Source organism: Ictidomys tridecemlineatus, chromosome 2 (assembly GCF_052094955.1).
Source record: "Ictidomys tridecemlineatus isolate mIctTri1 chromosome 2, mIctTri1.hap1, whole genome shotgun sequence".
NCBI lineage: Eukaryota > Metazoa > Chordata > Mammalia > Rodentia > Sciuridae > Ictidomys > Ictidomys tridecemlineatus.
The window spans coordinates 177,510,108-177,537,980 of NC_135478.1; the positions used below are offsets into that span (position 1 = coordinate 177,510,108).

The 27,873-nt window shown below is 34.1% G+C and overlaps 1 protein-coding gene across 1 annotated transcript in view; it reads right to left on the reverse strand.

Annotated features, from left to right (window-relative positions):
- The window catches only part of Cog5 (component of oligomeric golgi complex 5), a 300,246-nt gene that overhangs the window by 54,106 nt on the left and 218,267 nt on the right, over positions 1-27,873 (reverse strand). Inside the window, exons 12-14 of the mRNA XM_005319450.5 lie at positions 27,319-27,523; positions 20,471-20,632; positions 18,385-18,484 (exon numbers count right to left, since the gene is read on the reverse strand). Coding sequence (XP_005319507.2) covers positions 18,385-18,484; positions 20,471-20,632; positions 27,319-27,523 — 467 coding nt within the window. The remainder of the gene's footprint in view (positions 1-18,384; positions 18,485-20,470; positions 20,633-27,318; positions 27,524-27,873) is intronic.

Here is a 27,873-nt window from a genome sequence, read left to right on the forward strand (position 1 = left end):
CTTGGCATTTAGCCCCTAGATCCCAGTAGCACCTACACACACACACAGGTGACAATCAAGAATGTTTGCAGAAATTGGAGAATATCCTTGGGGAGAAGGGGAAATGGACAGAAAAACACCCCTGCTGGAGAACCAATGGAATATACTGAAGATTTAGTATTCACTTCTCCTGTGAATCCCAGATGCACATATCTCAGTGCTTACTCAAACCCTTTACTGATACTTCACAGTTGCCCAAAGCCCAGCTCTTGATTCCTAACTTCCTTCATCCTCCAGATTCATCCAACACAGTTTTATCTATTTCAGTAAATGGCATCTGCTACTCTCAGCATCTTGGGCCAATGATAGTGTATTCATCCTTGACTTTTTTTCCTTACATGCCATATGTAATTTATCAGCAAATCCCACATTTCAGACCCTTTTATTCTTAAAGCCTACAGCTATTTTGGTAATTTTGGACTTAAGAGTTACTATTTAAAATGAGGGTTAGAGTCAGACAACAATCCCATATCAATTTACATCAAATGCAATATTTACTCCATTTGAGTTTAAATAGTTCAGTTTTCTGATAGTAGGTATACAAATTTATACTGTTTCACATAGACAACCTTTTGTTTTGGCTTTAATTCATCCTGGCATTACTTTTAATGATACATATTCTATCAATAACTATATTCTATGCCCTATCCAGTTTTGTAATCTGCACATGATTTAAACAAAGCATTTACCTTCCTATCAAGTTCACTGATAAAATTAGTGCATAAGACAAAGCTGAAGACACACTTCTTTTCATTTCATGATGAAAATCAACCATTAATCAGTCCTTTTACACAGTGAGTAAATCACTTGGCAAAGCCACTTAACTATACTAGTCTTGTTTGCAGATTTCCCTCCTGTCCACAAGCTAATATGAAATATTCAATTATTTTGCTGAAATCCAGATATACCATCTCTACAACATTCCCATTCTATACCATTCTAGGAAACCCATCAAAAAGGAAACAAAGTTAATACAGCATGTTCTATTATTTCAAAAAAAGTTAAAGTCCTAGTGCTTTGTAAACAGGATGGAAAGAATACTGAAAATATAAACTAACCTTGGCTTGAGGTGGGGCTGCATTCAGAGTCAATACAGGAAAAACAACAACAATAACAACAAAACTTTTAAAGCATTCCAGAGGCAAAGTTTCACAGACAATCTGGTTGTCATTGTTTTCCTTCTTGAAAAGTAAAAAATTTTTCTCATGTGGTTTTATTTATTTATTTTGGTAACAAGGATTGATCCCAGGGGCACTCAACCACTGAGTCCCATTTCTAGACCTTTTTTAATTTTTTATTTTGAGACAAGGTATTTTAAATTGATTAGGACCTCACTAAATTGCTGAGGCTGGCTTTGAACTTGCAATCCTCCTGCCTTAGCCTCCCCAGCTGCTGGAATTACAGGCATGTACCACTGCATCCGGCTCTTATGTGTTTTTATAAACAATAAAATATATAATTTATTTTTCTAATATTTTTATTGTGAACACACTCAAATAAATAAAGGTTTAAAAAAGTATAAAATGAACATTCATTGAAAATCCAGATTTCACAATTAATCTTTTATAAAACTTACTTTATAAGTTTTATTTTTATTTATTTCTAGGGTACAGAGGTTTTTGAACACAGGGAAATTCTACCACCAAACTATACCCCCTTCTATTTTTAATTTTGAAACAAGATCTTGGTAAGTTGCCCAGGCTGGCCTAACTTGTAATCCTCTTGTTTCAGCCCCCGGATACTAGGATTATAGGCATGTACCACCACACTTGGCTCTGTTTTATATTTTTCATACATCTCAAAATAACTTGTAAATACCACCATAAATGTTCCCTTTGACTTCACCCTACTGTTAGTTTGTTGATTCTATAACTTCATATTAAGTTCTTGTTAATGTGCATGTAAAACTTCTTTCACTCAGCATAATGTTTCTGGTATTTATACATTTTCTCTCTTTTATGCTATTGGTATTCCACTGGATGAAGTTTTCCTATTGTTCTACAATAAAAGGAATACCATACTCAGAAGTTTAAAGAGACTTGTTTCTGTTGCTTGCTAGCCAAGTGTATTGTACCTTCAATTTCTTTAACTATAACATGGAACTGATGATAAAGCTTAAATAAGAGTATACTGTGCAAAGTACAAAATGCCTTAGCAATATAATGTATTATAATTTTTATCTGCAGGACAATTTTGTGTTTATACTATAGGTATAAAGTAGGAGTGGGGATCAGAATCAAATGAGGGTGAAGTTGTCCCTGAAGTTACAGTGAGTTTTGCTCCATTTGAGCTATGGCAACAAAGCATCTTGCACAGAATAAGCACTTTCACTACTTTAGAATCTTCCACTCATCTTCAGTAATTTTAACTTTTATTGTCTCCAGCCATTTCCTGCATTTGAATTCCTTAAAATTCACTTTTTCCTAGTTCACAGACATGTTTTGCAAAGTGTTGTACAGTAGCAAATATTCTTTATATATCTGCTGAATGCATGGAGGACCAGAGTAACAGTTGCTTTTTCAAAGTTAAATTTATTTGAGATGAATGAAATTACACCAAAGTGCATACAGCTTTGGCTATAAAGCACTGGGAAATGGGAGACTGGAAAAGTGGGAGATTCCATATTCTAAAACAGGATAAATGTATGTATGATTAAATCACATTATATAATTCCAATACAGCCTGGAAGGATGTCAGAAATCAGAAGAATTGTATTTGAGTTTTAAAGTGCACGCGTGTGCGTGCGCGTTCGCTCTCTCTCTGTCTCTCTCTCTCTTTCTCTCTCTCTCTCTCTCACACACACACACACACACACAGACACAGAATGAGAGGGAATCCAAAAGCTAAACAAATCCATTAATAACAATTAAAATGGTTCCTACATACAAATAAAAATATATTATTCCCTTTTAAATTTATGTATCTGAATAAAATATTTTCTAGAAATTCAAATTCTGTACATCTGCTCACTAGGAATAGCAGGTAAATCTGATGTCTGAGAAACAAGTGATGAGCCTGAATTCCTGAAACAATGAAAAGCCACATAGTTAATATGAATAATGTTTTTATATAATTGTTATTTTGCGGACTAATGACCAAGATCTCTCTCTAATCACCAACCTTGAAGTCTCAAGGTACAAGAAAACTGATAATACATGGAATGAGTTGGATGATAGCTCTAAGTTTCTATACAAAAAAATTTCCTGAAAACTACTTCTGGGATGTTATAAAGCTGACTCATAAAAATGTCTAAGAACAAAAACAAGAAAACACATCATAGATCAGTTTTGAATTAGAAAAGTGTAACCTACTTTCCAGATATTATGGAAATACTTCTGGTGGTCTATATATCTTTTATTTCCATTACTGTTAAGGGAATGGCAAGACTACAGGATAACTCCTTTTCACATGAATTTATTCATAATCCTGATTATTTCCCTGCAAGTACACATAAAATACTCAAGAAAAAAATCTATTAGAATTTCATAGATTTAGAGAAGCAGAACAATGTGAAATGTATACAAATCTACAATGCTTTTCTGAATAAAAATAAGTAAACATTTTTATACTCAAATCAGATATTACGAAAAACTTTAAATAAAGTTCTGATGAATTTTTATGCTTATTTTTCCAAAAGTAGCGAACATGTTTTTATAACTGCCAAATTAAATTTTAATTTGAAACTTCTATTAAGATGAATTCTTTTGATCTAATATATGCTTTTTATCCAATTTTGGGATTGACAGCAAAAAAAAAATGTACACAGAGAAAGGCTATTATTGTTGCTGTTATTCTTTTTTAAAAAATATTTTTTTAGTTATACATGGACGCAGTATCTTTATTTTGTTTATTTACTTTTATGTGGTGCTGAGGATTGAACCCAGTGCCTCCGACATGGGAAGCAAGCACTCTACTGCTGAGCCACACCCCTGCCACCATGTTGCTGTTATACTTTTAATGAAAAGCAGAAAGAGAAAATGCATGACTCCTAAATTATCACTCCCCCCCCTCAAAGTTGCAGAAAACATCAAAAATCAACTGTGCCATGATATCTTAACACAGCACTTCAAAATGTGACTAAAGATCTCTTAGATTTGACCCAGAAGATGACTTCTATTGGTAAGGTGAAATTGCAATAAATCACCAAGTTAATCTTAGAGCAGGAGACAGAACCTTTATTCACTAGCCAGTGGTCCAGATCCACCAGCTGGTAGGCCAAGGGGCAAGGCAAGTCTACACCCTCTGACCCCCTTGCAGGGTTTGAGTACACCTTTTATAGTCCAAACCATATTAATCATTAGTGGTTGTCACTATGATTCAAAAACAATGTCATGAGATCTAAAATCATAAGCAGAAAGAGGAATCAGCCAAAACGTCCCTAGTTGAGTACAAGTTAAAGAATAGTGGGCTGGGGTTGTGGCTCAGTGATACAGTGCTCACCTAGCATGTGTGAGGCCCTGGGTTTGATCCTCAACACCACATGTAAATAAATAAAATAAAGGTTATTGTGTCCACCTACAACTTAAAAATAAAAAAAGAATGGTTACTAACATCTAGACAATCAATCTCTGAAAGGGTACATTGTCCAAGAAAAATGGGGACCAGATGGGGAACACTTTTACATTGTATAAAAATTGCCATTTTGTGTTGCCAAACATGCTATGCTAAGCAACTATTGAGGAGTACAGAGGCTTTCCCATGGGAGAAGCATTTCTTACATGACCTGGGCTAAATAAAGTCTGTTTGGTCATTGCCCATATAGCTTGGCCCATTAACACTATTAGTAATCCCTGATCTACAGCATCTCATTAAAATACCTTCTCACTACTGGGTTCGTTCCCAGCACCACATAAAAATAAACAAATAAAATAAACAAATAAGGTGTTGTGTCCATCTACAACTAAAAAAATATTTAAAAAAAAAATCCCTTTTCACCCCTACTATACAATTGAAGATACCTAGGCTTGATACTCCTTATTTTTATATTAGTCTTAGTTTTATTCTCCTCAGACCTATTAGAAGACTCAGACAACTATATGCCTGTAAATCCTGTAAGCACAACGCAACACATTAAACCAGAATAATATTTCCTATTTGCCTATGCAATTTTATAATCTATTCCTACTAGGTGGATTACTAGCCCTAGTGTTGTCAATTCTTATTCTAGCTTTACTTCCCCTACATTAAACTTTTAGACATATAGCATATGTCCAAAGTACTGATATGAGGTAAATCTGGGATTACTTATAGATTCCAAATCCAAGAGATCTCTAGTCACTTCCCAGATTGTTGTGGTGAGAAGGCATAGCAGGCCACAACTCATAGTTCTCTTCGACATGCATGGGAATGATAACATGAGAGCCATGTATTACTCTTTCTGCTTTTCTTTAAAACAACAACAATAATAATACATCACATTTTTGTGTGTACATTGTGTCTGTGTGTATCCCAAATTTAGTAGAATGCAGGCATAGTCTATGGTTATTCTAGATCAGGAAATCTTAAGGGGAATAAATTCCAAGCACTTCAAAACTGCTGTTTCTTTATATATTCCTCCATTGTAAATGTATCCTAAGAAAATAATACAGAAAATTATATGCATAAAGAAAACCTTAGAATAAGGGAATCGTTGGGTATATTAGGCAATTCACCTGATAGAATAAAGAAGAGTGGTAGATGTTATAGTGTTAATAGTAAAAAAAAAAAAAAAAAAAAAGGATTTATCTATGTTGTAATCTGCTCTCACAAAAAGAATGAAAAGAAATTGCTGAGGGCCATTGCCAAGTAGGAATGACGCATCAAAATCCTTGCCAGCGTACCCCATGTTAAATGGACTTGCCTTGGAAATTTGCTGTGACCTTGCATGTGTGTTTGAGAAAGGTGACTCTGCTCAATGACCAGGGTGGATCCAGGATTAGGGTGTATCCTGCAGGTTTGAGGAAGTATCCGGGTCCTTGGGTTTAGGGCATTCCTGGTTTAAGACAATAGGAGTTTTAGGGAAGTTGGAGGTTGAAGATTATTGCTGCTGGGAGTAGGGTGTGCCTGCTGCCTGAGTTCTGCTGAGTTCTTGTGGAGAGAAAGTATTTAGTAGGTAAATTGTGCGGGCAGATTGTGGATTTCCCCAGAACATGTTTGTAGATGGCCGGTGTGAGTTTGGGAATAAAGAATTGCTGTTTGAATCTACAAGTGTGTGGTGGCTCGTGATTCTGTGCCAAGCCGAGACCTTGGCAAGAAATAAAGTAAAAATGTTGAGAAAGAGTAAAGAAGAAAATAGTAAATTAGCAGTAAAAGGCACTTCAGAATTCCACCAAGTACTTAAAAGTTCAGTTGTTTCAGAGACTTAGAAAATATAATACAAGATAATTTTGTCGGTTATAAAATTCTAAAGTATACAATTTCCATCCCATAAAGATTTAAAACAAAACAAGCAAAAAATGCTTTGGTTACTCCAAAACTGTTAGGAAAAAGTAAATCTCTTTAAGGTACATTTCAATCAATCATCTGTGACACTGATGAAAATAACTGATTTTTATTTATGTTTATACATCAAATGTTTTCTTCATAGATTTCCTCCGTTTTAGATTAGAATATAAGATAAGAATTATTATTAAATATAACTTGATTTATTATAATGTCAATTATCCTATAAAAATAGAAATAATGTTTAGATAGATGTACTTACAATTAAATTATCAAATATTTCTAATATTAAACATAATTGGTAAAACATCAGAAATTGTATTACATTTGGAGTCCAGATTTAGAATGTGTTTCTGGAGATGGACAGCAAGGGACAATTTCATAGATTTACATAGCAATTCCTCATTTCCCTGGGAAATCCACTTAACCTACCTTGAATGAAACTAATTTGCTTGGGTGCTAAAACCATCAGAAACTATTTTCAAGGAAACCTTTCTACAATTATGTCACACGATAGTTTATGTTTCACTGTATCTTATAAAGGCAAATTCTACTTAAGTTAACCATTGTAGATGTTGACTACTGTTAGAGTGAGCAGTACTTTTGAGCATTACACCTCTTCTGTTTAAAAATGACTTACTAGAACTGAGTAGAGTATGTATAGCTGCTTGCCCTTTCAATCATTTAATGGCTATAGGTAACAATCTTTTAAAGCTTGCTTCTCCTTCTCCTATTTCTAAGTTGTAAGTCTTTTCTTTATTGACCTCTTGTTGATACTCTCCCTTCATCTTAGTCTAATATGTCTTAAAGTATACAACTAGAGAACTAACCGTGTTAAAGCGAGGAGACTTTCCTGTGACTTAAGTGTATGCTTTTGTATACAGACATTATGATATCAAGTCTAGCCATTCAAAAGATATTTTCCTTTCCTTCCTCATTCTTAGCTATATTATAGACTGTTAAATTTATCAAATATTTGACTACTAGATTGAAAAAAAGTGTTACGACACAGCTATTTAAAAAGTAAAGACAGGCATAGAACAGATTCAGCATTAATGTTATATCCTGATGTTGGACTAAACCCTTAATAAATCCATTTTCAAAAAGAAAACACTTGAAACATTTCCCTTTTGAACAGTTAACATATAAAAAGCAGCAGGAAGCAAAATTAAATCTTGTTTTTATATAAGAGATGAGCAAGAATAGCACACAGGAATGAAATACAGCTTTCTGTTCAGATAACCTGCTGCTATGAGATATTCTAACAACCTATCTTTCTCTTTAACTTCCTTTACATCTCCAGGTTCCTGTCCTTCAAGTGAAAATTTCCACCTGGCACTAATGCTGGGTGGGGAAGCAAACAATTTCCTAAAAACAGATCATTTAATATGATACTCCCCAAAAGCTTTGACTTTATTTTCCTTCCAATACCCTTAAGTTTTGATACAGCCCATGGATTTACCACCTACTCATGACCAAACTCAGGCTTTTTAATGTTGGCCTTGTTAATAACAGTCACAAGTCTGCATATTTTTATTTCTTTGAATAAGAACTATTTACCATGAGATATATAAAATGTTTTCCCCAGTTTTGAATAATGAAGGCTATTAATTTATAAATCAACAAAAAATACAGAGAATAAGACCTGTGGTTTAGAGTAACTTGAGTATAATACAGGTTAAATTTCAAACTATAGAAGGATAAAAAAGTTTGTTACTCTCATTGCTACTAAACACTTAAAATCATTATATCTTATTATTAAGGCCTACGTTAATCAACACAATTTTGTAGCATGCATTATTCCTTTTTTATAAAGAGATGGGGCTGGGTGTGGCAGTGTACACCTATAATCCCAGTGGCTTGGGAGGCTGAGGCAGGAGGATTATAAGTTTGAGGTCAGCCTCAGCAACTAAACAAGGTCCTAAGCAACTTAGCAAGACTTTGTCTCAAAAAAAAAAAAAAAAGGGGTCTGGGACTATGGCTAAGTGGTTAGGTACTTCTGGGTTCAATCTCTGGGGGGGGAAACGCAGAAAGAGAGAGAGAGAGAGAGAGAGAGAGAGAGAGAGAGAGAGAGAGAGAGAGAGAGAGAGAGAGAGAGAGAGAGAGAGGAGAGAGAGAGAGAGAGAGAGAGAGAGAGAGAGAGAGAGAGAGAGAGAGAAAGTGTACACGCAAGTTCATGTGTGCGATGGAGATCACCCTATGTTGCTCAGTCAGTCTCAAACTTCTAGGCTTAAGCAATACTCCTGTGTAGCCTGTTGAGTAGCTGGGATTTCGTGTATGTACAATCACATCCAGCAATTATTACTTTCTTTATATATAAATAAATTTCAATTTAAGTCAAAACTACAAAGCATATTACTGAACTCCAAGTTAATTAAGTTTTATCCAGAAATCAATTTTAATAGCAATGTTTAGAAAAAAATAAAAAGGTTAATTACCTGAGAGCAACTGTTTCTCTAAAAATATTAAAAAATCTATTTTTCAAACTATGTCACTATTATATTTGTTTGTGGTTGCCATAAATTACTATAACTGCCTAAGAAAGTCTCAAGAGGAAATGTCTAAAGATTTATCACTCTACTGTGGCCTGAATGACCCCACTCACTATCACAGCCTCCCATTTTTATAAAGGATTTGTAAATTTCTCTCTGTAATTGTATCTACTTTTGCATTATTAATTTGAGGTTTTGATATCAATGATAATTCTTATGCCTTCTCAGTACACTATTTCTTTTCTCAGCATGCGACCATCTCCAATCCCTAATGTCTTTGCCTCAAGGTCAGTTTTATCTGATGGTAATATAGTTATGTCAGTCTTTTTCTGATTAATATTTGTCTGAAATATATTTCTCCATTTATTTACTTTCATCCCCTATTTGTCCTTATATTTTAGGTATGTTCCACAAAGCTAAATTTATTCATATTTTCTATCTGAATGTCAGTGGCCAGTTGTTTATATTTAATACGATGCATGATGCATTTAGACTTATTTTACCACCTTATTATGAACTTTCTATACATCATTTTACTTTTATTCTTTTCTTCTGCCTTCTTTTCAGCCTTTTATTGTACTGATAGTTTTCTTTTTACCCCTTTTGCCACCAAACTAGTTAGAAGTTATACATTCTATTTTTATTATCTCAGGTCATAATTAAATTGTTAAAAATTAACAATCAACCTAAGTTCAAGTACTTATGACTTCATAATCCTTCTAAATAATACAAATATTTTAGACAAAGGGGAATGAAGGAAAGGGTAGTCAATAGAATAAATTGGACATAACTTTCCTATGTTCATATATAAATACAGAACCAGTGTAACTGCATATCATGTACAGCCACAAGAATGGGACATTATACTCCATGTATGTATAATATGTTAAAATACATTCTACTGTTATGTATTTTAACATAATATACATAAACTTTTTTTCAAAAAGTTTTTGAAAGTATTTTAGGAAGTTTTAAAATTCATGACACCTTAATGTGGACTTGTATTTTATTTCAAACCTATTTCTATATTCCATATCAGCCATTATTAGTTTTTGTTTTAAGAAACTAAAGCTTAGATTTACCTACATGTTGATCAATTTTTTTGGATATTAATTCTTCCATTCAATACTTCCTCTTTGAGTTAGATTTCTTCTTCTAATTCCAATCATTAAAGTTTTCCCTATTGATCAGAATAAAGGCAAGGGCTAGCATGATTGAGGGTTAAAGTCACATAGTTTCAGGAATACAGACTGGGTCACAAGGAACTCTGGGAAAGCAAGAACAGTTAGTATTTAGTCTGTCAGTTTCTAAGAATCCAGACATGTAGGAAAAGGTGAAGAAGTAGTCCCCAAATCTGGAAGATCTGGTGATACAACCAACTACTTATGTGTGGGGCTATTTTCTCGTTCAATGTTCTATCCATCTACACTGGCCCTAATACTTTAAATAAAGTTTATTAGCTAGAATATCAAATATTCCTACAATGTTTCTCTTAAAACGTGTCTTTATTATTCTTCACATTTTGCATTTCCATAGTAAACTTAGAATCACCTTATCAATTTCTGTAAAAAAAATCTGTTAGGATTTTTATGGAAATTACATCGAATCTACATATTAATTTCACAAGAATTGATATCCTTGTAATATTGAATCATCTAAGGCATGAATAGGATATATACCATCACTTATCTAATTCTTATTTTTCTCAGTAATATTGTATAGTTTTCAGTGTAGAAGCCCGCCCATATTTTGTCAAATTATTCCTAAGACTTTGATGTTTTGCTGGCATTAAAGCATTTTCAAAAACAAATTGTATTTTCTGTTTGTAGATGATAAATAGAAATAGTGTGGGGAGTTATACACTTTAAGTACAATAATTTCACTGAAGTTAATTTATAATTCTAAAATAAGATTTTTGTTTCACTGATCTTCTCTATTGGTTTTGTGTTTTCAATTTGATTGATTTCTATTCTCATTTTATTACTTCCCTCCTTTGACCTGTTATGGGTTTAATTTGCTCTCTCTCTTTAATTTGCTCTCTTTGGTGGGGGAAGGCCTGGGAATTGAATTCAGGGTCTCCATGCATGCTAGGCAAGTGCTATACTGTGCTACATTCCCAACTACTTTCCTTTCTAATTCATTATGTGAAAAATTACAAGATCATTAAGTTAAGACCTTTTTCTTCCCAATATGAGGATTAATGCTCTGAACCTTACTGAGTTAACTAGATTCTATCAATGTTGGTATGTTTCATTTTTAGGTAGTTCGAAATATTTTTTAAAAATTTCCATCTTTTCAAGAGACCCTGAGGAATAAAATGCTTTAGAGGCCCTTATCCATGGTGCAAGTAGGACACATGCAATTGAGACTTCATCCTTGGAGGACTGGTTTACCAAGAATCCTAAGCTTCTGTTGTCCCTTGCTGTTTATCTCTAAGTAATTAATTCATTCTACACAATATATTGCATATGAGTATGTTCTGTCTCACTGGACTCAGACAAGTTGGTAACCAGAACACATAAGTTACATAACAATGTGAATATATTGTCCACTTAAAACCAATTGAGATGGGGATTTTTTTTTTTTTTTTTAAGTAGGGTCCATATTTCCCAGACTGGCCACAAACTTAAGGGCTCCAGCAATCCTCCTACCTCAGTCTCCAGAGAATCTGGGACTGATGTGTATTTGATGTGTATTACTACACCTGGCTAGGTGGTAAACTGTAACATGTGCATTTTATCACAATTAAATTTTTTTTCAAATGCATGAATTTTATGGTACACAAAATTGTATCTTAACAAAGTTTTTTTTTTTTCCAATCCTCTCTTTGACCCATGAGTCATTTAGAAGGACGCTGTTTAGTTTCTAAATATTTAGGAGGATTTTCCAGATATTTTTCAGGTATTGTGAGAGTAGGCATCACAGGCTTCTTTGAAATCTGTTGCAGCAATTTCCCAGGTAAATATTTACATATCATATAATTCCTGGGATTCAAAGATCCCATAAAACCTATGCACTGATCTGCCAGACTAACACTTCATATCCTAACACATTGAAAAATGATAAAAAGATGTTCCCAGAGAGGGAGAAATTATTTTCTTGGTTCTTATCATAGAGAGAATTTTTCTATATGTCACCATTTTATTATTGAGCGTTCAGCTATATCTGAGAAAACTCTAAATAGGCACAACTTCATACTAGTGAGCTGAATAAAAGTCAGTTGCCCAAAAGTACCCTATGTCTGATGAAGTTAATTATAATCTAAAACAATATCTTTTAAGATGTAAATAACCTCTTTTAAATTTGAATATACTGAATTTAACTTTGTATCCTAATTTTTCTTCAAAGCTAGTATTTCTTGTGTTCTCTGTCAGTTTGTCCTTAATATCTGGGGTTTATAGAGGCATCTTTACTCACATATCCCTCCCTATCATTCCTATTGTAATTCTCAATTCAGAGCCTTATGTAATGCTAGCAACAGAGATATCTAGTCACACTGGTACACTGCAGGCCCAACCAAAACATGTTAGGCCTTGGCTCCATTTGCAAGGCAATCTTGCCTCATGTAGCAAGTCCATACCTATAGCAGCCTTATCTAGTAAATGCAGGTTTTCTTTAGACCTTATTTGTGAGTATGGCTACACCTTTATTGTTACATGCATCTATGTGTCAGCTATGCTAGGGTAGTAGAGGCTACTCATAGTGAAGCACAGCCTAATCTTGGCTAACTGCTGACAACTTCTTCCAGAAATATACTTTGTTACAACTTTGAGGGAATTATATCATATTCCATACTTGGAGTAGTATTAAAAGCTCTATTTGATCACTAATATCCTTGAAAAGATGTAACAGCCAGGTATGATGGTACATGCCTGTAATCCCAGTAAGACTTTTTGTTTGTTTGTTTTCAAAGAGGAAAAAGAGAGAGAGAGAGAGACAGAATTTTTAATATTTATTTTTTTTTAGTTTTCGGCAGACACAACATCTTTGTTTGAATGTGGTGCTGAGGATCGAACCTGGGCCGCATGCATACCAGGCAAGCGCGCTACTGCTTGAACCACATCCCCAGCCCTCAGTAAGACTTGAAAGACTGAGGCAGGAAGATCCAAGTTCAAAACCTTCCTCAGCAACTTAGTGAGGAACTAACTTAACTAGACTCTGCCTCAAAATGAAAAATAAAAAGGGCTGGGGAGATGGCTTAGTGGTTAAGACCCCTGGGTTAAATCTCTGGTGCAAAAACAAACAAACAAATAAATGAAAAAATAAGCACACAAACAAATAAAGAAAGAAAGCGGGGAGGGGGGGGAGGATGTAACAGCTCTACAATGTTAAGATTTCCACTTCCTGTGAAAAATTGACTAGGTAATTCAGACAAATTGTCTCAATGAGAACACTTGGAAAAATTGAATAACTTATTTATCAAATTATCTTGATTGCATCTAGTGCTAACATGGCAGTGAAAAATTACAGGGCAAGATCCAATTGTTCAATTCTTTTCCAAGCCTTTAACTAACACTTATATTTCCTAGGATGGGTATGGAAGATTTATTTCACTCATAGACTAAAGAAACAGCAAATTTTGGAAAAATGGAAAAAATTAATAGAAATATTTTTAATAAGAAAGGCAGGGAAAATAGATGATGGAAAATATTTTTTGAATATTATTTAGTTGTGGTAATGAAACAAGTTCAGGAATAACAAAAATTAAGGAATGTGATAAGGGGTCAACGCATATTGAAAGGATAAAAGAAACTGAAGTTAAAATGTAAAGGACCAGGTATTGTAGAGTTTCTAAGCTGCAAAGCCTGAGTTAAAATGTAAAGGACCAGGTATAGAAACTTTTCTATGCTACACTCAGAGCCTGAAATTCCTGTAGCTGTTAGGACAATTCCCGGGACTGCCCATTAAATAATCCCCCCTGACCACTTAGCTGTTTAACAACTTGGACCCTGTGCAGCTAGGCAAGTAGGCACCTCAGGGACCAAACCAATCAGTTTGAATGTATCCCCCTCCTTAGGAATGACCTATCACTCCAGCCCGACCTGTTCCCGCCAATGAATGTACTAATCATGTTTGAGAGTTGTTGTTTGATTTTCCTGAGCCTCATGATGATTTGTTCTGATGTATGCAAAGCCCCCCCCCTCCCCAAAATGTGTACTTAAGCACTGCTCAACCCCTGCTCGGGGCTCTGGGCTGCTCTCCCTTCTTAAGTGAGCACAGAGCCCCAGCATGCTGGATCTGCAATAAACCCCCTTTTGCTGTTGCATGAGTCGGTCTCTTGGTGGTCTCTTCCTCCGTCGTTCGCCGGTCCCTTACAATATAGTATCATTAAATGAAGTCCTAGTAGTTTAGACAAAGGCTAATAGTCAGGCGTAGTGGTGTATGCCTGTAGTCCCAGTTACACAGCTACTTGGGAGGCAAAAGCAGGAGGACCACTTGAGCCCAGGAGCTAGAGGGCAGCCCCGGCAACAGAGCAAGACCACAGCTTCAATAATAACAACAACAATAAAAACTCAATTAAAAAATATAATATTAACATGAATTAAAATCATTAAGTAAAAAACAAACAAAACAAAATTATAAAATTACTATAGCAATTATAACACACATGCAAATTTTCTTCCATTAAGGGAATGCCAAGTCTCCAAGTTACATATGAAATTAAACAAAGAATAAGTATATATTTACAAGGCCTTAAAACAAAACCCTAGTGTCTACAACTACTGACTTGTATTGAAATGGAAATCTTCTGTAAAAAGTCACTCCTATTATTGTTTCAGTCTGCAACCTAATTATATATCAATTTTACTTTCTCATAGTTCATAACATTTGATATTTACACTGATTCTAGATTCCTTAAAATCACAAGGTAATAGTTACTGCTGAAAAATATGTAATAATTCACTTTTTAAAGGAATACTTATTATTTACCTACAATTTTGTTATCAAAAAAGCTTACATTCCCATAAATTATAAAGGTGCACTAACAGTTCCCTTATATAGTGAATTTTAATTTCTTTTTAACACACTGAGGACAAGGAAAAACATAAATTTGAACTTTCCATTATAAAGTCTAGTGTTATTTTCTTCTGTAAAGCACATTTCAGACTATAGAAACAAATAAGCAATACATTGCTATTAAATAATTTGTTCAGTTCAATCATAAAACACTATGGTTTATATGTCTATAACTATGTGTTCTGAACACAAAATTCTACTTAGTACATTGATTATAATTTCTCAATTGCTGTCAAGGCAAATGAATAAGAATTTTTAAATGGAGACAGTCCAAAAACCAGTGCTCTTAATTTTTACAAAAATTCACCTAGAAAGCTGACATTCATGACACGGTCTAAAAAACACATACTAGAGGATGTATATCCTATTGCTTAGAATTCACACATGAGAATTCAGTGTTAAACCCTTCTTATCTCAAAATTAAACTACTAAATTATCATCTAGCTATATATTAAGAGCATAAAAGTTAATAAACTATGATATATTAATATATATTATGCATGTATTGAAATAGTAGTTATAGATCTCTGTTATTTTGTAGAGTGAATAAGCAAATCACAAAATATGCAGATAATATATGTTAATGGATTTGCACAATTCATGACTGACTTATAGTGAATACAGTGTTTAATAATAAATCTATCTCTGCGGCTTGGAGGCTGAGGCAGGAGGATCGTTGAGTTCAAAGCCAGCTTTAGTAAAAGGGAGGCGCTAAGCAACTCAGTAAGATCTTGTGTCTAAATAAAATACAAAATAGGGCTGGGGATGTGGCTCAGTGGTTAAAGTGCCCCTAAGTTCAATCTCTGGTACCGGGGGTGGGGGTGGGGGGAATGAGTCTATCCTAGGCTCTGATACCACTTCAGATTCACCATGGAAGGAAGGAAGGGAGGGAGGGAGGAAGGAAGGAAGGAAGGAAGGGAGGGAGGGAGGAAGGAAGGAAGGAGGGAGGGAGGGAAGGAGGGAAGGAAGGAGGGAGGGATAAAGAAGGTCTTTGATGATTAATAACAGAAAAGGTTTGGGGAAAAATATATATGTAATGATAAAAATAATTTCTGATCTGTTATTATAAGAATATAAATGCACTTTACAGGTGATTTATTTGTTATACTCTACTATACCCACAATGTTAAAAGCAGTTTGAAAATCCTCTCATGAGTCTTTCTCCTGATACATATTAAAGCTATAATTAAGTATTTTAAAGTATTTGGCAGCAGGAAACTTCTAATTTTTAGGAAAATAAATTTTGGAGCCTAGATAGCTGGGCATTCTAAATTTCAGGTGTTACAATGCAAAGCTGACTAAAACACACACAGTTTTGTATCATACTTTTCCCACTTAATGTTATATAGTATTTCTCCATCTCACTGATATCCTTAAAACTCTAAAAATTAATTAATTAATTAATTTCAGCTTATATTTTCAAGTCACCCTCTTCGAAAGCATGCCTATCTTTAAATTTCTAGATTTCCTTTATCTTAGCATCTAAACGTCCCATTAATAATCTGATTTCTGTCACTTTTCAACCTGGTATATTTGAGACTTTAATTTTTCAACTGTAAAAGGAATCCCCTATTTAAAGATTTAGCTTTCATTTCAAATCTCGAGTCAACATTTCCATTTATATACAAGTTGTTATTCTACTTAAAAATTTGTTTTCTTTCTTTCTTCAACCAAATACTTAGTATTTCCTCTAACTGTTTTTAGTGAAACTATTCTAAAAGAATAAGAATAATGAAGGCTGGGATGTAACTCAGTGGAAGAATGCTTGCCTAGCATGGGGGAGGCTCGGTGCCCTGGATTCAATTCCCAGTACCACCAAAAAAATATTTAAGAGTAAGAATATGGAAAGATCAAAGAACAAAACACGTCAAATTTAAAAACACAGAGGAATAGCAGGAATGGTGTTATTAACAGCCAAGAACTAAATAACACAAAATGTTATTGAAATTATACCAGCTATGATGGTACACACATATAATTCCAGCCACTTGATCCTGTTTTGCAGTGCTGGGCCCCAATGCAGGGCCTCATACATGATAGGCAAGTGTTCTACCACTGAGCCATATTCCTAGCTCAATCCCAGCCACCCAGCTCCATCCCAGCCACTTGAGACTGAGACAGGAGGATCTCAAGTTTGAGGCCAGCCTCAGCAACTTAGTGAAGGCATAGCAACTTAGCAAGATCCTCTCTCAAAATAAAAAATAATTTTTAAAAAAAGGACTAAGGATGTAGGTCAGAGGCAAGCCATCCCTGGGTTCAATCCCCAGTACCTAAATAAATAAATAAAGCACATGTTTGTTTGTTTTTGTAATCTTATTCAATAAAGACTTTCCTTATATAATAAAATGAAAGTTGAAAAGTAAAATTGGGGGGGGGGGTTAAGAATTCTATTAAAAAAAATGAAAAACTTAATGATTTTTCATCAACCTTCATCACTGTAGGTTAAATATGCCTAAGCAACCTAGAGCCACAGACTATTTAAGCAAAAATATCAATTCAAGTGTGTTAGTTGATGTGTTTTGATTTTTTTTTCTTCTTTTCTTCTTGGTACTGAGATCTGAACTCAGGAGTATTCTACCACTGAGATACAACACGTTCCTTTTTAATTTTATTGTAAGGCAAGTTCTAAATTCCTGAGGCTGGCTTTAATTTTGTAATCCTTTGCCTCAGCCTCCTGAGTTGTTGGGATTATAGGCATGCACCACTGTTCTCAGATTATTCTGACTGTTTTCAAAGTCTTTTGCAATAATTCTACCAAACATATCGCCATTACTACCGCCTAACCTCTATCCCACCCCTGCCACCACCAAAATGCAAGATATTTCCTGTACATATGCTGATTCTTTCCTCTAGTGAAACCATCTCATAAGGGCATTTTTCCCTGACATTTTCAGTAACCAGATTAAATTTTTCTAGATATAATACTGAATTTTATTTATAACAAAAAAACATGTTTTTTAAAGCAATGAATATTATTATAAGGCATCTATAAACAAAGTTTGAGAGAAAAATTAGTCATCTAATTGATTACAAGGAACTTCCATTTCTCTGTATGGCTGGGTTTTAATAAACAAAGTTTAAAAAAAATGCCTCTAAATTATTTGTCAAGACAACAAGAAGAATTTAATAGAAAACAGCACTGTGTTATAGCAAACAAAATTTGGCATTCCATTGGAACTACAAGTAGGAAGGCTCTAAGTACAGTTACCACCAAGTATCATTTTATGCAAATTATTTCAGTCAACTTGTAAACAAGCTATCCTAAAAATTATTACAGAACCAAATTAAACAACTCATATATTGGTAAAAATAGATTACTTCATTTTTTACGATGTTAGTTATGTTTAGTCAAGTATTACGTAATTAGTACTTTTAAACAAAATCATTAAAGCTTACAGAAAAGGGAACTACTTACAAGCTGCTCTGATTTTACACCATATAACTGAATGGTCTTTGCCACATTTTTTGCCACAGCTAATGTGAGGTTTACATCAACAGCAGCAACATTTAGTTCACTGCAGAAAACAAAAACAATTTTTAATATTAGCAAAATATGTTCATCAACAAAGTAAAGCACAACATATAAGCCTAATAAGCCCAATACGCAATGCAGTGTTTCTTTTTATACATTTTGCTGATTGTTTCCAAGAAGTGGTACATTGTTTTATCCTTCACCTCGCCTAAATTCAGCATTAGGAAAAAGTGCTTTGAGATATAGCTTTGTTAATGACCAGTTTCCCATTAATAAAAGCACATCATGTGTGGGTTCAGTCTGTGATTAACAGAGTGAATTGTGTACAGATTTTAAAAGCAGCACTCTTGCAAATACTGATCAGTGCAATTAGAGGCATTGCATATCACAGACATCTGCAAGGAAATGACAGCTTTTGAATGGAAATGATGACCTTTGAAGGACATAGTCTAAAAATATAAATTACACATGATACATAAAGATATTCAGTTTTTGTAGAAATTATGTCAATGGATGCTGTTTTGTAAAGACCACCTTTTAAAACATATCAAAAGCATAATGGCTATAATTAGAAATTTTATAAACTTGGATTCTTTTAAGTATTTCCTTGTTGTGCTTATTTTCATCTTTAACAATTAATTAATTTGACAACTAACATGACTAACCAAAAATAGTGAAATTTTTACAAAGACCATGAAAAGAATACTAAAAGTTAAAAACTGCATGAAAACCCATATACAAGCAAGCTAGAAAAGCAATTATCTCTGAAGTAGACTGAATATTGATACTTCCCAGATTATCTTCTTAAAGAAACAGGAGGAGTTTGGAACAATATTAGTGCATATTATGTGTGACAAAAAGTGCTCTCTCATATAGTACTGAGACATAATTTTATTAATGTTCACTTTAAAATTGTATTAAACACTGGCATCAGTATGCTTCTTCAAAGTCCTGATTATTTTTTTATTATACCACCACTGTCAAGATGTAACTGGCATAGGAGAGATGCTGCTTTAATGTTTACATAAATAGGTTTATGAGCTCAAGTTGAATCCAGGACTGTATTTTTATCACCTGCACGCTAAACAGGTAACAGACCTTAGGATAAAAAAAATACAGAGTCAAATCTCCAGCAAGGTAAGTTAACAGCAAAGAGGTTTAGGACCAAGATGCTGGGCAATCTAGACTCTTTATAAGTGTGTTTGCAGCTGATGATATGTGTATAATACCTGTGGCTTTTTAGATTTACTCTTCCATTCCTCAGAATCACCATCTTCAAATTTATAGTCTAAAATAACTGAGACAGTTCTACACTTGGGTCCAATAATAACCAGCCACTAGTTTTCCTTCTTAAAATGTCCATTTCAAATGTACAAGCTTATTCTCAAAACAACCTGGCAGCAGTGACAGGAACTGATAGTTTCAACTGCAAACTAATCTGGATCATTTTAAAATGCACACATCTAAAGGCTAAGGGATAATTACACTGCCTGCCAGCATTCAGGTGGCAACTCACTTAGGATACCTTCCTTTTTTAGAGTTGTAAAAGCTGTCACATTCACTTAGAAAGCTTAAAATAGCAAATACAAGTAGGCTAATGAGGATTAGAACCCTGTTTTTGCGATAAAGCACTTCTGGGTTTAGGATAAAAAACACTAACTGTTATGTTTTAGTTTCTCAATTCTGGGTTTAGGATAAAAAACACTAACTGTTATGTTTTAGTTTTCTCAAATAAAATTATTTTTATTCTTACTTTGCTATGAGATATTAGGAATTTACTATGATAGGAAAAGCTAGGTCTACTTTCCAACTTTGGCAAGATACAGATTATAATAGACTATTTTTAGAGTAAATTTCATTAATTGGAATCTCTACTTACTATGTGTACACTCATTCACTGCAGGACTTCTTAATTATAGACCTAATTACTTGGATAATTTGAGGTAAATTCAAAATGCACTGCCATGCTACATCAATAACAAATGTGGCAGGCATCTAAAGGCAGGACATTATACAAAAAAATACATACCTTGATATAGTTTTAATGATACCATCAAGTTCATCAGAGGAAGGTGGATTACGCCCACTCGAAGGAAAAACCAAGTTGATAGGATCAAAGAGTCGAGATAAGGATTTTGAGAGATAAGCAGCCTCATAGGGTTGTAGTGAGTCTTTCAAAGCCTTTTCTGGACTGTGGAAAATGAAATTTTTAAAAAATTAGTTTAAATTTGCAATACTAAATGCTAGTGTTATCAGGCAATAAATACCTTTTAAATATATCTACTATAAGAGTAGCTATATTAGCAAAAAGAAAGAAAATATATTTTTTTAATATATATAAATAGCCAGGTATGGTGGCCCATGTCAGTGTCTAAGGAGGCTGAGGCTAGAGGATCCCAAAATCAAAGACAGCGTCAGCAACTTAGTGAGGCTCTAAGCAACTTAGAGAGACCCTGTTTCAGAATAAAAAATTAAGTAAAAAGGGCTGGGGATGTGGCTTAGTGGTTAAGTACCTCTGGGTTCAATCCTTGATACTAATAAATAAACAAACAAATAAATACATAATTGTATAAATATATTTCGTGATTAAATGTTTACTAAGGATCACATAAGTATTTTAATTTATGCATTAGATCCAGCTATAAATGTAATATAATATGTAGAAGTACCTACTATTATCTATCACTTGAAACTAAGATAATAATATTTAAGAATCTATTAATTCTAATGAAGAATATGCCTTTACTTACCAAGCCCTATTTATAGAGTGTCAAGCATACACAAGAGACCTGCTCATTAGCTCAACCCTTTTCACTCACAGTTGTCATCATCTTCCATAAAGTTCACTGAGAGGAAAAGGTACATATCTAGACTATTATTAGTTTTCCCTTGTGTTACTGAAAAGAACAAAGACAAACTGCAAAGTATTTGCGAAAGTCCTATGATTACACAAATAACCTCACCTGCAGTCCTAAGCTAATTTGTTTTACAATATTCTTCACAAAATAAAATTAATCTACTACACACATTTCTTTCCTCCTTACATTTCAGTCTCCAACAATTTCTACATTCTCATTTAGCAGCCAAATGACTGGATGTTAGCTTTCCTTTGACAATATCCAAATTTATTATATTTTCATTGAAAACTGAAGATACTTTCAAATCTCCTATTTGTGATCCTTCTAACAGCTCTTCAAAAACATTTTTTTAAAGGGCAAATTCCTCTTTATCTTAAATGTTAACAGTGACAATATCTGACCTGTTCTTCATGTATATGAAACCTGGCTTTCTCTCTTTCTCACCCTCTGGTCCACTGACAGGCCTAGAGGTCAGAATGCTCTTGGCTCCTGCATCATAATTCCATAGTTATCTCTTAATATGTTCTCATTCAGTAAGTATTTCACTCAACACATATTTAATGAGAATACTATGCACCAGGCACTTTGACAAGTGCTGGGAAGAAATATATGAAAGAATGTTTTATAGTCTAGTGGAAAAATGGACAGGTGAAGTGCAAATTTTATAATTTCTCTAACAGATAAAGATACAAAGATCACTCAGAAGCAGGGTTGAGCTAGTATCTAAATCTGTTCAAGGCACTTCTCTTACTGAATTACATGTCATCAGTGGATAGGAAAGGTAGCAGAATACAACAGACAGTAATATGGCATTATGTAAAAACGTGGATGTGTAACCGATGTGATTCTGCAATCTGTATTTGGGGTAAAAATGGGAGTACACAACCCACTTGAATCAAATGTATGAAATATGATATGTCAAGAGCTTTGTAATGTTTTGAACAACCAACAAATAATAAAATAAATGTCTTCTCCTATTATCTGTTGTCCTTAAGAAGCTCTTTCCAATTCTGCAGAAATTCTGACCCCTGAATATAGTATTAACACTCTTGTTCTCCAAATCTGCTGCAGAATCCCTGTTGACTACAATGTCAACATAGGTAACTTTCCTAAAATCTGTTCTGTATTTGAAAGAATTACCTGTTTTGTATGTGAAAGTTTACATTTACAATGATCTTTATTTTAGATTTACTAAAGAACTTCCAAATTTTGAACTGTTCTATTTTTAAGGTGTCCCAGTCTGAGGACAACTTTTCATATAGCCCACCTTTTCTTTCTTCTTCCCACAAATATTATTGTCTCTACTTAATAATATTTATCTTTATTTAATAGGTGCAGGAAATATAGCAGTGAGCATAGTTTTTATTAAGTATGAATACCTCTACACAAGAAAGAGACACAAAAACAAATAAATTTAATGAGTTCAATATGGAATACGATAGTGATAAGTGCTACAGGAAAAATAAAGCAAGGAAGACAGAGAATAGATTTGTTTTCTCCTCCCAACCCCCATTCAATTTTCGATAGGATGTGGCAAGGAAAAGTTTACTGCAAAGACCTAAAGGAAAAGAGGTAGCAAATTACTTAGATTTTTCGGGGGAAGAGCTTTCTATGAGAGAACAGCAAGTGCAAAGTCCTGACAAAGGTCAATCCATACCTGGCTATGTCTGCCAAACAGAGGAGCAGAACAAGTAGATGACAAGTGAATAGTACAAAATAACATCAAAGAGAAAAAAAAGTAGATGGCTCAAAAAGAGAAGAGTCAGGCTTTGCATTCCCATAAGGGTAGATTTTACTCTAAAGAACACATTCTTTGACCTTATTGTGATTGGAGATATGTGACTTTTTCCTACCAGATTTTTCATCAGCCTACAGGTCTTATGAATTTTACCATCCACTCAAAGATGCTCTCAATTGGCATCCTGATTTTTCCAATTCACTTTCATTTCAAAGCTTTTAGTAAAATAGTCTCTGAATCTGCCCTTAAGCTGTGCAAGTATCAAAAAAAAAAAAGTAAGTTGTTCCTATTAAGCATTCTTGCAAACCCCTTAATATCAAGAGACATTTTTACACTGATGTTTGTAGATCTTTTTCATTAATCCAACTTGGAGTTTGTTGAGCTTTCTGAACATTGTAGGTTATTGCTTCTCATTAAATTTTGGAAGATTTCAGTCATTATTTATTTGAATATTTTTCTTTCTCCTTTCTCTCTCCTCTCCTGTGGTAATCTCATAGATCGCTATAGGTATCCCATTTTTGTTAAGGCTCTGTTTATTATTATTTTTTCATTCTTTTTCTGTTTTTGTGGTTTGCATAATATCTATTGATCTAGCTTTGAGTTAGCTAATTCTTTTTCCTGCCTGTTCAAATCCATTGTTGACCTCCTCTAGTCAGTTTCTTATTTAAGTTATTGTGCTTTTCAATGCCATAATTTCCATTATTTTTTAAAAAATAATTTTTCCTTATTGGCAGCCTCTATGTGATACAACGTAGTCCTCATATATTCCTCACTTTTAAATCATGCTTTCCTTGAGTTCTGAACACTTTAATAATAGCTACTTCAAAATCTTTTTCTGTTAAATCTAACATCCAGTTGCTCTCACAGTGTCCTTGAGTTTTGTTTTTTGTTTTATTTTTCATATGCAGGTCAATTTTCATGTTTCTTTATGTTCCATAATCTTTTATTGGAAACTGGACAATGTAGATAATATATTATAGCAACTCTGGGTACTGATCTCCTGGCTTGGGGCTTATTAGTGCTACTTTCTTATTTATTTAGTGACTTGCTGGATTATTTTAATTCTCTTTCCCATAGTGTTAAGCCTGTGATACTTTTCCTCAGTGAGATATAGGTTTGGGTATGAGAAGTCACCCTGAGACTTCACCTTGCTTTTCCTGAACATACCTTCATGTTAAACTCTACTAATTGATTGTCTTAAGTTTTCAACAATGCAGTAGGTATAAACTCCTCTACAAATGAATACAATTTAACTGTAGCTCTTTTGACAGAACAGTTTCTAAGGTCATAGTTGATATTCATTCTAATTCCAGGAGGACTCCTAGTTGTCCTGTTCCCTGGAACTCTCCTGAAGACTAGCTAATCTATAATCTAGTCTGTATCTTCACTAGATCTACAAATCACCTCCCTATTGCCTTTACAACTGCCCAGGTTTTAGAGAGTGCTATTAGGCTTATACTTTTCCAGGCTGTTATAAATATAGACAGTTACTTTGGGAAAAGATCAGGAGCTGTTTTACTGCCTGCTTCTCCTCCAGGCAAAATCTCTATGCCAAGCTCTGAAGGTGACCAGGCAGAAAGTGGAAGCTAAATTTTGAGTGAAACCTTCTCAATCCAGGAACTGAACACTTGATGGAAGCGGGGCGGGGGAAGCAGTGGTGGCTCTTACTGTGCATTTACTGACAGGAAATCACAACTTCAAAGGCCCAGGCATAGGTTAATGGGGCCCCTGTATTTTCAGCTCACTATGTGTGCAGGGAGCCATTCCTTGAATGTGGACTGGGCAAAACAAGGGACTTCTACTTTTTAACCATACTCAGCTTGGAGTAAGCCTATGTGACAGGCAGTTAAGGGCATGAGAATAAACCCTGAGGTCCTGCTCCTCCTAGGAAGAAAGCCTGCAGCTGGCAGCTGGGAAGAGAGGGAGCCCAATGTCCTTGGTGGCTGCAGTCTAGAGTAGGCTTTATCTCACTGAATTGGAAAGGGAAATGAGGGAACAGTCTTTGGTTCAAATATTATGGACTGTAGCCTTTCTTAACAAATTTTCTTAAGACTTTTGCTTAATAGATGCTATTTGCTATTGTGGTTAGGTTCCTTTCTTATACTTTTCACCAGCTTTAAAGAGGGCTAGTTCAGCAGAGCCCTTTGTGTTCTCATTCTAGAAGTCCATCTTACTTTCTCTTACAATCAATTCTAATAATGCTTTTTTAATTATTAATAATAATACTATTTCACATTTAGGTTTCCAAAGGCCTTAATCTTGCTATAGCAAGGGTCTATTCTGAGTCCTTAAATTCTTCAGCTTCTCAATAGCATCACACAGGTGACTACCCCACCCCCTTTGGGGTTATAAACTACTTTGATATGTCCTTCTATCTCATCTTTTTTTTTTCTCAGTCTCCTTTGTAGGAGCCATTGCTTTGCCCAATCTATAAATGCTGGAGTGCCTTTATGAGGCAAGGATTCTCTTTGCTCTTATATATATCTTCCCTATGTAATCTTTTCCAGTTATGTTAAAAAAGATCCTTATGATTATAACTCCCCAATATAACCACATGCTGCATGAAGACATTTTGCTTAATAGTGTACCACATATATGACATTGGTCACATATAATTATAATGAAGCTGAAAAATTCCTATTACCTAGTGACAACATAGCTTTCATACTGTCACAGTGGAATGTGTCTGTAGTGATTCTGGTATAAACAAAACTACTGTACTACCGGTGCTATAAAAGCTAGCACATACAATTATGTACAGTGTATAACTAATAATAATAAATGACTACATTACTGGTTATGTATTTATTATATTTATCATATATATTGTATGTATATTTTAGAGTATACTTCTTCTACTTAAAAAGAGAAAACAAAGTTTACTATAAAACAGTATCCTATGTTATATCACCAGCAGCCACACACATGTTGGGTTTATGTTGTTTCTTGACTATCAAAAGGCCATGTGGCGTGATTTACTCATGCCATCTAGGTTTGTGTAAGCACACTCTATGAGGTCCGAATAGTAATGAAATCACCTAAAAATTCTGTTCTCAGAACTTGCCTCATCATTAAGCAATGCATGACAGTACATATTTCTAGCCCTAACTCATACTTAATTATTTTCAATAACTCTATTTGCATTTTCAGTTCAGCAATTGCAAACAAAACCTAAATTCAACACAACCAGTTTTCCAATCCTTGTCTTCTACCAACTTATCTAGTCTTTTCTTCAATTCCTCCTTTCCTCTCAAATCTAACCTATCAGGAAATTCTATTGGTTTGTCCTCTAAACTATATCTTGATTTAAAACCCATCTTGGATCAATCTGATCAATTCTTACCATCTTATCTGCTCATCCTACTTAAAGTCACTTAAAGTCATTGTCATCTTTTCTCTGGAAAAACAAAATAGTTTCAATGGGAAACATTATTCCTCCTGTGTGTTAACCACCCCCTTACTTGTCCACAAAAAAGCCAATATGCTAATTTTAAACCACTTATCAGTTTATATCATTCCTCTGTTTAAAATCAGTGATTTGTAACTTTTTGAAATAAAACCCAACCTCATCAGCATGGCCTATAAAGCCCCACATGATCTCCTATTTCCCTATTACTCTGGCCTAGTATTACACCCTTCTCTTCTTCATTCACTGTGCTTCAGCTGTATTGGCTGCTTTCTCTTCCTTAAACCTCTCCATTTTAGTGTATTTGAGACCTCTAAGTTTGATCTGCCTGCAAAAATCTTACTCCAAGTCTCTCATGATTCATTTATTCAGATTATCTAGATCTCAGGTCAAACATTAACTCCTCATAATAATGCAATCTGATATAATTAAGATATATTAAAATATCAATTAATAAACAATGTGGGGGGTCCTGGGGCTCAGTAGCAGAGAGCTTGCCTAGCACATGTGAGGCACTGGGTTCAATACTTAGCACGGCATACAAAAATAAGCAAATAAAATAAAGGCATGCTGTACATCTACAACTACAAAAAACCAAACAAATAAAAATTTAAAACAAAAAACAATGACCACATATGTTCACTTATAATTTCTAATTATCCTATTTATTACTGTATTTTAAAACTGACCTTAGAAAGGTCACCTAAGGGTGAAGTTTGATTTCTTCAGATAAAAGTCTTAAGTTAAAGTACATTAATAAAAAACAATCATTACAAATATTTAGCAGCTTAGTGTATGCACGATTTGTGATTAATAAAAATAAGAAACAGAAATCCTTTACATGCCAACAAACAGATCAAATTAAAGAAACATACTCATAGTCTGACTTTTTTGGTATGAATATATCCTGTGTATCATCTTCCATATGTTGTAGGTCAACATAAAGGTCTGGAGTTCCACTTGCATTAAAATTTCCTTGGATGTTTGGACTGTATTGTTGAAGACGCTTCCATAAGTCATTATAAAGACATAATAATTTGGGATATTCTCCTTCGAAGGCTTGTTTCAAAAACATGGAAGCTGCCAAGAAAAACAACAGCATGGGTTAGATAAATGATAAAACAATAAAATGTGGTAAATGAATTATTTCTTTTGAATATGAAGCTGATGTTATAAATAGCACAATACCACCAAATAATCAAAGACATGTTTTAATTATACTTCATAAAATAATGCTAGTAACAGTAACTTTCCTCTCAGATGATGCATTAAATTTGTTGTATGGAACAAATATGCTGAATCTTAATCTATATTAAAAATAGACAAACTCAAATTATAGTTGAAGGTTTCAATTTCTTCTCTTGCTAACTGATAAAACAAGTACATAAAAAATCAGGATACAGAAAATTGAACAAAACTAAAACCCAATT